Source organism: Salvelinus fontinalis, chromosome 14 (genome assembly GCF_029448725.1).
Source record: "Salvelinus fontinalis isolate EN_2023a chromosome 14, ASM2944872v1, whole genome shotgun sequence".
Taxonomy (NCBI): domain Eukaryota; kingdom Metazoa; phylum Chordata; class Actinopteri; order Salmoniformes; family Salmonidae; genus Salvelinus; species Salvelinus fontinalis.
In genome coordinates this window covers 4,690,039-4,701,505 of record NC_074678.1, presented here as the reverse complement: position 1 = coordinate 4,701,505, position 11,467 = coordinate 4,690,039, and the positions used below count along the sequence as shown (strand labels likewise).

At 41.0% G+C, this 11,467-nt stretch overlaps 1 protein-coding gene across 4 annotated transcripts in view; it reads right to left on the bottom strand.

Annotated features, from left to right (window-relative positions):
• Window positions 1-693: 693 nt before the first annotated feature.
• Window positions 694-11,467, bottom strand: part of firrm (fignl1 interacting regulator of recombination and mitosis) — a 21,845-nt gene continuing 11,071 nt past the window's right edge. For 3 of the 4 annotated variants that reach the window (XM_055943834.1, XM_055943835.1, XM_055943838.1), the window contains exons 20-24: window positions 10,202-10,315; window positions 7,809-7,913; window positions 2,525-2,605; window positions 1,374-1,535; window positions 694-1,027 (exon numbers count right to left, since the gene is read on the bottom strand). In XM_055943834.1, the coding sequence (XP_055799809.1) occupies window positions 821-1,027; window positions 1,374-1,535; window positions 2,525-2,605; window positions 7,809-7,913; window positions 10,202-10,315 (669 nt within the window). In that variant the 3' untranslated portion in view covers window positions 694-820. The remainder of the gene's footprint in view (window positions 1,028-1,373; window positions 1,536-2,524; window positions 2,606-7,808; window positions 7,914-10,201; window positions 10,316-11,467) is intronic. The other variant, XM_055943836.1, reaches the window with a different exon arrangement.

The following is an 11,467-nucleotide window of genomic DNA, read 5'->3' as shown; positions in this document are numbered from 1 at the left end:
CTGAACAATAAGCCTATTTCTCACGAGACTAAATACCGTCGGGATGAAAGCTGGGCATGTTTAATTTTATGTAACCTTTAACTAGTCAAGTCAGTTAACCCACCATTATAAATAAGAATTTAACTGACTTGTTCAGGGGCAGAATGACTTTTACCTTGTCAGCTCTGGGTTTCGATCTAGCAACCTTTTGGGTTACAGGCCCAACACTAACTACTAGGCTACCTGCTGGCCCAAATGCTGAGTTTACATCCTAGTGCTCGGCTTCACTTGTCCCTCTATTTTTTGTTGACGACAAAAGTCAACCGTAAGAAGATACACACATTCTGTTAATTTTCCATTTGATTTAAAGTGAAAGCAACTGGATATATTTACAGGCAAAAAAAAAGCAAGCTTTTTAATGGACCATGTTTGCTAAGCATTTCCAGTACTGATCTGTCTTGAGTGCTTGAACTGGGAAATCGACTCGTCTACTATTTCACAACTCTTGGTTATGATGCTCTTTCCTGAGTGGCTACAATGGACCTAGATGAAATAATACCATTCTGCAGTGTACTGCAGCTTCACTTGTAATATTGTCTGTTGATTGAATTTGTTGCTGTAGAAGTCCACGGGACGGTCATGTCACATTCACCAGCAGAGGGAAATCATGTCAATCCAGTCTGAACACACCCAATTTACTGAAAAGACTCCATATTCAAGGGATTCATGTTTAATAAGGACTGGCCCTTCCCCCCCCCATACCCCTTTTTATAAAATAGGGTTTGTAACAGGCAGATTTATAACAAAGCTAAAAAGAAATAATACAAAAATTGCCAGTTCACTAGTGGTTTGGTGGGTTGACTGTGCTGATATGGGTTATCAGAGTCTGCAGCTCCTGTAGTCTGGATGTCACCCAATGTGGAGGGGTGTCGGTGCCACGCCCCTCTACCAGCGTCTGCAGGGCCCTCAGGGAACTCTCAGCTGTCTGGAGGTAACGGCTGTACTCCTCCTCAACGCTGGTTTCCTGCCGTGCTCGCTTGGGACAGGGCTGGATGGGAGGTAATGAGTCACTGTATCACTATCCAAGTCAGAGGAGAAACTGATTGAACACTTACAAAATACTTCCTTAAAGTAATCACTGACCGGACAGACTTGTTGAATAATGTACGATCAGTAATTACGTCTAGGAAGGGAAGTAAAATGAATAAGGAAGGTATTTTAAGCTATTGGTTCAGGGACAGAAACAATTTGTTTTTGAATTACCATCCTCTCACTGGCTAAATCTGCCAAGTTTGACATCAACAGCTGTTGTAGAGTTAATCTTTCACCCCCCCCCCCCCCCCCCCAAAAAACACAGATATAATATGGTCACAGGCATCAGCCTCGTCACTCACCTCGGTGTCAGCAGTGGACTGGTCAACACCGGCAGATGCAGCTGAAACCTCAGCAGCAGTTTCCTCATTGGTCTCCAGTATGGTGTTGTGTCGCTCAAGAACAGGCGTCTCCAATCTTAACCTCTCAAGCCGAGTCTCCACCGTTTCCGGTGCGTTAATAGTCTAGAAGAACACACGTTATTGTAGAAAAGTACGATATGTTTTAATACTGTTGTTTTATGCAATAGAACAGGGTTCTTAGAACTCATGTGTGTCTGTGTGAACTGAGAGGAGTCTCTGAAGCTCGGGCTGGCAACTGATTAAGTGATGGCTAGGTGATAAAACCAACAGCCACATTCCATTCTCTGATCAGTGGTGCATGTGAGGGACTGAGCCTCCATCTGTAAATATCCCATCCAACTACCTCATCCCCATATTCTTATTTGATTTGCTCCTTTGCCCCCCAGTATCTCTTCTTGCACATTTATCTTCTACACATCTATCATTCCAGTGTTTAATTGCTAAATTGTAATTACTTCGCCACTACGGACTATTTATTGCCTTACCTCCCCCATTTGAACACACTGTATATAGATTTTTTCTTATTGTGTTGACTGTACGTTTGTTTATTTCATGTGTAACTCTGTGTTGTTGTTCGTGTCGCACAGCTTTGTTTTTATCTTGGCCAGGTCGCAGTTGTAAATGAGAACTTGTTCTCAACTGACCTAACAAAAAAAAGGGACGAGATCTGTTATGAATTGCTGATAAGGAGAACCTCGTCTTGGGGACCAAACCCCTGGTTTCCATACAATGAGAACAGTCTTCATAGCAGATACTGTCTATGAATTATTCATTTCTTTCATAACAATCCTAACCTTTTCACCCATTCCACACATCTGTTGTTTGTCATGTATTCAGGAGGATGTGTCTCAACTATAAAATGCTGTAGCTCAGTTCTGCTAGTTGAGTTCTCGGCGACTATCTCCGGGTGGTTACTTACCAACTCCATTACTGCAGTAATTAAATAAAGTTAAATTGTTTTGGGGGAAAAAACTAACAAAAAAAAGTCTCTCCTTTGATCAGAATAATTCCATGACAATGTTCAGTCCCATCTTTTATTTTCTCCAGGTCCCAATGATTGTGTATTGGATGTGGTGGGTACCATTCATTACCTTACTGAGGAAATTCACCACTTTGTTTTTGGTGTCTTCTGAAGACAAGCTCTGGGAGATCACCTCCTCATGATTGGTGACCTGAAACATGAGCATTACACATTTTCATCATTTAGCAGGCACTCTTATCCAGAACAACTTACATCTGTATACCATCAATTGGCCCAGCATCGTCCAGGTTTGGCCAAGGTAGGCCGTCATTGTAAATAAGAATTTGTTCTTAACTTCTTGCGACTATAGGGGGTGCTGTTTCAAATTAGCATAATTGTCTCTACAGATGAAACGGCTTCCTACTCAATTCTTGATCGTACAATATGCATAGTATTGTTATTATTGGATAGAAAACACTATCTAGTTTCTATAGCCGTTTGAATTATGTCTCTGAGTGGAACAGAACTCTTTCTACAGCGAAATCCATGACAGGTTTTGCGAAGGTCTGAGAGCGAAGCTCTGATCTCAGTTCAGTTTAAAGGGGTGTGTATATCCTATGGAACGACACGAACTGCACCCGCCTTCCCCTGGATGTCAGTAACCAATGAGAAGTGGAATGGGCTTCCTACGTAGCTGTCAGAGGTTATAAAAGACCAAGGAGTGAGGTACGCCTTCTTTTCGACGTTGAACTTTACGCAGAGAGAGACCTAGGGATGCCATTTTCGAACGCTAAGTAATGAACTTTAGATATATCAGTCTGTAATTTAATTTGATATAGGTGTTAGAAACATCATAACGAAGCTATTTGAAACCGAGTTATATCAGATTATGCGAGTATATTGCTATTTTTCGGAATTTCCTCAGTATTGCGTAATGAGGATTTGGACACGTTAGCTAATGTTAGCAATTGTTAGCTATAGTTAGCTGCTATATCAGAAGTTGAATGCAACGTTTTACAACCAAGCAACGATTCTTTTGGACAAAAGTACCACTTGGCCAAGATTCCGATGGAAGCTCGTCGAAAAGTAAGAGCTATTTATGATGTTATTCCATTTTTATGTGGAAAAATGTGAACTCAATAACGGTAAATAGTGACGCCGTTATTGCGGCACTAGTCTGTCTGTAACGCACACTGTATGTCTAGTAACGTTAATTTTAAAAATCTAACTTAGCGGTTGCATTAATAACTAATGCATCTTTCATTTCATGGCCAACCTGTATTTTTTTAGTCAAGTTTATGAATAGTTTTCGATAAAAATAGTTGTATTATCATGATGCTGCCGGGCAGATTGCTTGAGTAGTTGGACAGTATTTCCATTGTGTAAGCACGATTTGTGCCGCTAAATATGCACATTTTCGATCAAACTCTATATGGATTGTGTAATATGATGTTACAGGAGTGTCATCGGAAGAATTCTGAGAAGGTTAGTGAAAAAATTAATATATTTTGGCGATGTTTACGTTATCGCTCTCTTTGGCTAGAATCAATGCTCTGGTAACGTTTGCATATGTGGTATGCTAATATAATGATTTATTGTGTTTTCGCTGTAAGACACTTAGAAAATCTGAAATATTGTCTGTATTCACAGGATCTGTGTCTTTCGATTAGTGTATGCTGTGTATTTTTACGAAATGTTTGATGATTAGTAAGTAGGTAAACACGTTGCTCTATGTAGTTATTCTAGTCCATTTGTGACGGTGGGTGCAATTGTAAACTATGACATCTACCTGAAATATGCACATTTTTCTAACAAAACCTATCCTATACCATAAATATGTTATCAGACTGTCATCTGAGGAGGTTTTTTCTTGGTTAGTGGCTATCAATATCTTAGTTTAGCCGAATTGGTGATAGCTACTGGTGTTGAGAGAAAATGGTGGACAAGAAAAATTGTGATTTTTGCTAACGTGTTTAGCTAATAGATTTACATAGTGTCTTCCCTGTAAAACATTTTAAAAATCTGAAATGGTGGCTTTATTCACAGGATCTGTATCTTTCATTAGGTGTCTTGGACTTGTGATTTAATGATATTTAGATGCTACTATTTAATTGTGACGCTATGCTAGCGATGCTAATCAGTGTGGGGGGGGTGGGGGGTGCTCCCGGACCCGGGGTAGGTGCTCGGAAGAGGTTAACTAACTTGCCAAAAAAATGTAGCAGTGCTTTAAGTCCACACCCCTTTCCTTTTCCACATTTTGTTGTGATATAGCCCGAATTTAAAATTGAATAAATTGAGATTTTGTGTCAATCATCTACACAGAATAGCCCATAATGTCAAAGTGGAATTTTGTTTGTAGAAAAATGTCTTGAGTCAATAAGTATTCAACCCCTTTGTCATGGCAAGCCTAAATAAGTTCAGGAGTAAAAATGTGCTTAACAAGTCACAGAATAAGTTGAATGGACTCATTCTGTGTTCAATAATAGTGGTTAACATGATTTTTGAATGACTACATAATCTTTGTACACCACAAATACAATTATCTGTCGAGCAGTGAATTTCAAGCAGTCTCAACCACAAAAGACCAGAGAATTTTCCAATGGCTCGCAAAGAAGGGCACCTATTGATAGATGTGTAAAAATGTAAAAAGCAGATGCTGAATACCCTTTGTGAATGGTGAAGTTATTAATTACAGTTTGGATGGTATATCAACACACACAGTCAGCACAAAGATACAGGCGTCCTTGCCAACTCAGTTTCCGGAGAGGAAGGAAACCGCTCAGGGATTTCACCATGAGTCCAAGGATGACTTTAAAACAGTTTATTGGCTGTGATAGGAGAATACTGAGGATGGATCAACAACTTGGTAGATACTCCACAATACTAACCTAAATTACAGAGTGAAAAGTAGGACTCTTGAACAGAAAAAACATATTCCAAAACATGCATCCTGTTTGCAACAAGGCACTAAAGTAAAACTACAAAATATACGCTAAAGAAATTAACATTTTGTCCCGAATATAAAAAGCTGTATTTTTGGGGCAAATTCAACACAACACCGAGTACCACTCTTCATATTTCCAAGCACTGTGGTGGCTGCATCATGTTATGGCTACGCTTGTCATCAGCAAGGACTAGGGAGTTTTTTTAGGATAGAAATAAACATAATAGAGCTAAGCACAGGCAAAATCCTAGAAAACCTAGTTGAGTCTGCTTTCCAACAGACACTGGGAGACTAATTCACCTTTCAGCAGGACAATAACCTAAAACACAAGCTCAAATATACACTGGAGTTGCTTACCAATAACACAGTGAATGTACCGGCGTGGCCTAGTTACAATTTGGACTTAAATCGTCTTGAAAATCTCAGGCAAGACTAGAAAATGGCTGTCTAGAAATGATCAACAACCAACACTACAGAGCTTGAAGAATTTAAAAAAGAAATGTGCAAATATTGTACAATCCATGTGTGGAAAACTCTTAGAGACTTATCCAAAAAGACTCACAGCTGTGATCCGCTGCCAAAGGTGATTCTAACATGTACAGTTGAAGTCGGAAGTTTACATACATTAAGGTTGGAGTCATTAAAACTCGTTTTTCAACCACTCCACAAATTGTTTGTTAACAAACTATAGTTTTGGCAAGTCGGTTAGGACATCTACCTTGTGCATGACAAGTAATTTTTCCAACAATTGTTTACAGACAGATTATTTCACTGTATCCTAATTCCAGTGGGTCAGAAGTTTACATACACTAAATTGACTGTGCCTTTAAACAGCTTGGAAAATTCCAGAAAATTATGTCATGGCTTTAGAAGCTTCTGTTAGGCTAATTGACATAATTTGAGTCAATTGGAGGTGTACCTGTGGATGTATTTCAAGGCCTACCTTCAAACTCAGTGCCTCTTTGCTTGACATCATGGGAAAATCAAACGAAATCAGCCAAGACTTAAGGAGCAATTGAAGGTACCACATTCATCTGTACAAACAATAATACGCAAGTATAAACACCATGGGACCGTGCAGCCGTCATACCGCTCAGGAAGAAGACGCGTTCTGTCTCCTAGAGATGAACGTACTTGTGCGAAAAGTGCAAATCAATCCCAGAACGATAGCAAAGGACTTTGTGAAGATGGAGGAAACAGGTACAAAAGTATCTATATCCACAGTAAAACGAGTCCTATATCGACATACCCTGAAAGGTCGCTCAGCAAGGAAGGAGCCACCGCTCCAAAACAGCCATAAAAAAGCCAGACTACAGTCTGCAACTGCACATGGGGACAAAGATCGTACTTTTTGGAGAAATGTCCTCTGGTCTGATAAAACAAAAATAGAACTGTTTGGCCATAATGACCATCGTTATGTTTGGAGGAAAAAGGGGGATGCTTGCAAGCCGAAGAACACCATCCCAACCGTGAAGCACGCGGGTGGCAGCATCATGTTGTGGGGGTGCGTTGCTGCAGGAGGGACTGGTGCACTTCACAAAATAGATGGCATCATGAGGAATGAAAATTATGTGGATATATTGAAGCAATATCTCAAGACATCAGTCAGGAAGTTAAAGCTTGGTCACAAATGTGTCTTCCAAATGGACAATGACCCCAAGCATACTTCCAAAGTTGTGGCAAAATGGCTTAAGGACAACAAAGTCAAGGTATTGGAGTGACCATCACAAAGCCCTGACCTCATTCCTATAGAAAATTCGTGGACAGAACTGAAAAAGGATGTGCGAGCAAGGAGGCCTACAAACCTGACTCAGTTACATTAGCCCTGTCAGGAGGAATTGGCCAAAATTCACCCAACTTACTGTGGGAAGGTTGTGGAAGGCTACCCAAAACGTTTGACACAAGTAAAACAATTTAAAGTCAATGCTACCAAATACTAATTGAGCGTAAGTAAACTTCTGACCCACTGGGAATGTGATGAAAGAAATAAAAGCTGAAATAAATAATTCTCTCTAATATTATTCTGACATTCCACATTCTTAAAATAAAGTGGTGATCCTAACTGACCTAAAACAGGAAATCTTTACTAGGATTAAATGTCAGGAATTGTGAAAAACTGAGTTTAAATGTATTGACTCAGGGGGTTGAATACTTATCTAATGAAGATACATTAGTGGGTTTTTTTTTATGTTATAATTTTTCTTTCACTTTGACATAGTGTATTGTGTAGATCGTTGACGAAAAATGACAAATCCATTTTAATCCCACTTTGGAACACAACAAAATGTGAAAAAAATGTCTAGAGATGTGTATACTTTCTGAAAACACACTGGAGTTCATACGTACATTAAAGTAGCCACTATCCCTCCAGTTTTAAATAACTCAGCCAAGTGCCCCCAGGAAGAAGGAAACTAATTTTTAAGATACATTATATTCCTATCACTAAAAACAGTGTTCAGGAGAGTCTCACCTCTGCAAAGTGAGCGAAGGCCTCCAGGGCATGTTGGTTTATTAGCCAGGACCTCTCAGCTAGCAGGGCCCCAAACAGATCACTCAGCCTGGGCAACACCTGACTCTGTGGACGACACACAAACACACAGTAGTGAACTACATGTAGTTGGTGTTGTCCATTTTGTTCTTCGACCTCCACAAGTGTGACAGAACTCATCTGAAGGTAACCCATACAAATGAATGGAACAATGGAGATAGTTTTGTGCCAACAAAAATAAGGAGTTAAATGTGTCCAAAAAAACAAAAATATTTCCTGAGCTTTATTAAATCTCCTTGATATAGGACAGACACTTCAAAACCTTATTCCTTATGAGTAATTCAAAAAATATTTTTCTCCTCAATTTCGATCTTGTCTCATCGCTGCAACTTCCCAACGGGCTCGGGAGGCGAAGGTCGAGTCATGCGTCCTCCCGCCAAACCGCACATCGTAACACCTGCCCGCTTAACCCGGAAGCCAGCCGCACCAATGTGTCGGATGAAACACCGTTCAACTGACGACCGAGGTCAGCCTGCAGGCGCCCGGCCCGCCACAAGGAGTCACTAGAGCGCGATGAGCCAAGTAAAGCCCCCCCGGGCCAAACCCTCCCCTAACCCGGACGACACTGGGCCAAATAGTGCGCCGCCCTATGGGACTGCCGATCACGGCCGGTTGTGATACACAGCCAGGGATCGAAACCCGGGTCTGTAGTGACGCCTCTAGCACTGCCTTAGACCGCTGCGCCACTCAGGAGGCCCCTATTATTTATTTTTTTACTATTTTTTTTTTTACCATTTATTCAATGCATCACCCCAACAGCTTAGACCTTTAGAGGTTAATGGGCTACATTACACATTATGTTAACAGCTGACTCCAGATCTACCTGTTGAATTAACTACTATTCAGCAGCACCATGTCTATCATCTATACTAGATAACAGCTGACTCCAGATTGATCTGTTCTTGCAATTTGTAGTCTATGTCATTACAGATTTAGATATGCACAGAAAATGAAAAAAATGCAACATGTAACAATTTTAAAGGTTTTACTGAGTTAGTTCATATTTAGGAAATCAGCCAATTTAAATAAATTCATTATACCCTAAACCTATGAATTACACATGACTGGAAATACATAGGTTGGTCACAGATACCTTTAAAAATAAAAATAAAGTAGGGGAGTGGATCAGAAAACCAGTCAGTATCTGGTGTGACCACCATTTGCCTCATGCAGCACGACATCGCCTTCAGATAGAGTTGATCAGGCTGTTGATTGTGGCCTGTGGAATGTTGTCCCACTCCTCTTCAATGGCTGTGTGAAAGTTGTTGGATATTGGCGGGAACTGGAACACGCTGTCGTGCATGTCGATCCAGAGCATTCCAAACATGCTCAATGGGTGACATGTCTAGAGTATGCAGGCCATAGAAGAACAGACATTTTCAGCTGTGCATCATCATGCTGAAACATGAGGTGATGGCAGCGGATGAATGGCATGACAAGGGGCCTCAGGATCCTGTCACCGTATCTCTGTGCATTCAAATTGCCATCAATAAAATGTAAGTGTGTTCATTTTCTGTAGCTTATGCCTGTCCATACCATAACCCCACCGCCACCATGGGGCACTATGTTCACAACGTTGACATCAGCAAACCGCTCGCCCACAAAACGCCATATTGCCTGGTACAGTTGAAATCGGGATTCATCCATAAAGAGCACACTTCTCCAGTGTGCCAGTGGACATCGAAGGTGAGCATTTACCCACTGAAGTTGGTTACGACGCTGAACTGCAGTCAGGTTAAGACCCTGGTGAGGACGACGAGCACGCAGATGAGCTTCCCTGAGACGGTTTCTGACAGTTTGTGCAGAAATTATTTGGTTGTGCAAACCCACAGTTTCATCAGCTGTCCGGGGTGGCTGGTCTCAGAGGTGAAGAAGCCGGATGTGGAGGTCCTGGGCTGGACGTGGTTATACGTGGTCTGCGGTTGCGAGGCCAGTTGGACATATTGCCAAATTCTCCACAACGGCGTTGGAGGCGGCTTATGGTAGAGAAATGAACAACAGCTCTGGTGGACATTCTTGCAGTCAGCATGCCAATTGCACGCTCCCTAAAAACTCGTGTTGTGTGACAAATCTGCACATTTTAGAGTGTCCTTTTGGTGCACATGTGCAATGATCCTTCTGTTTATTCAGCTTCTTGATATGCTACACCAGTCAGGTGGATGGATTATCTTGGTTAAAGGAGAAATGCTCACTAACAGGGACGTAAACAAATTTGTGCACAAAATTTGAGATAAAGCTTATTGTGCGTATGGAAAATTTCAGGGATCTTTATATTTTTTGTTCAGGGAAAAAACATTCTGGCTATCATACAATACCTGGCTATCATGTGGGATGAACACCTTGCCTAGAGAGGCCAAGAAGTCCAGAGCAGCCAGCAGCAAGTCATCAGGACACTTCTCAGAGACCATGGCTCCCACACACACAAGGGCCTAAAAACACACACAATCAATTTATAGTATACATCAGCTGGTAAATAGTCGCTGGTATTTCAGCCAGGGGGCAAGCTAGCCTGATAGCTAGCTATAACTAGAAGGATTAAGTTAGAAACTAACGTTAAACGGAGCAGTTGACTGAAGTTAAGCTATAATCTCAACAAAAAGATAGGCTACTATAAGTTCTCATAACAAAATAACGTTGCTTTACAGAGAGTAGTGAGGCCGGCTACCATGGAGGGGGCAGAGGAGACGCAGAGAGAGACAGAGAGATATAGAGAGAGATGGGGAGGGAGAGACAGAGAGATATATATATATATATATATATATATATATATATATATATATATATATATATATATATATATATATATATATATATATAGAGAGAGAGAGAGAGACAGAGAGAGATGGAGAGAGATATAGAGAGAGATGGAGATGGGGAGAGAGACAAGAGATATAGAGAGATAGAGATGGGGAGAGAGACATAGAGAGAGAGAGAGAGAGAGAGAGAGAGAGATGGAGAGAGAGACAGAGAGAGAAGGAGAGAGAGAAGGAGAGAGAGAGACAGAGAGATATAGAGAGAGAGAAGGAGAGAGAGAGAGAGAGAGACGGAGAGAGAGAGAGAGATAGGTCAGCGGTACAGTGGTTCCCAAACTTGGGGTCTTGAGAGAATCTGTAATCTTATCAAAACACATTTTTCAAATAGGTATAGAGTACAACATTTTAGAGTCAACTATAGGCCTTTTACACTGGTGCACTGTAGCAGTTTACAATATTTATTTATTTAATTTAACCTTTATTGAACTAGACAAGAAAACTGAATTGCAGTGCAGTTCACATGAAACACATTTCAATATGAACATCTCCACATCTTATAATTATTATTTTTTTTTAAATGGGGTGGGGGGGGCCCACAAAATATGAAATCATCACGAGGGGCCGCAGTGGCTCGCAGGTCTGCCTACCCACATCCATCCCGACACATGCAGTCAGAGCTGGCCCTAGCCTTTTGGGGGCCCTAAGTGAAATGTTGTTGGCGGGCCCCCCACACCTTGTGAGCAAAACATTTTAGCGGCCCCCCCTTCTTGACAGTGGAGACAATACATTGTTTTTGAGTAAATCTCCTCAATTCTACACATTTTGCCA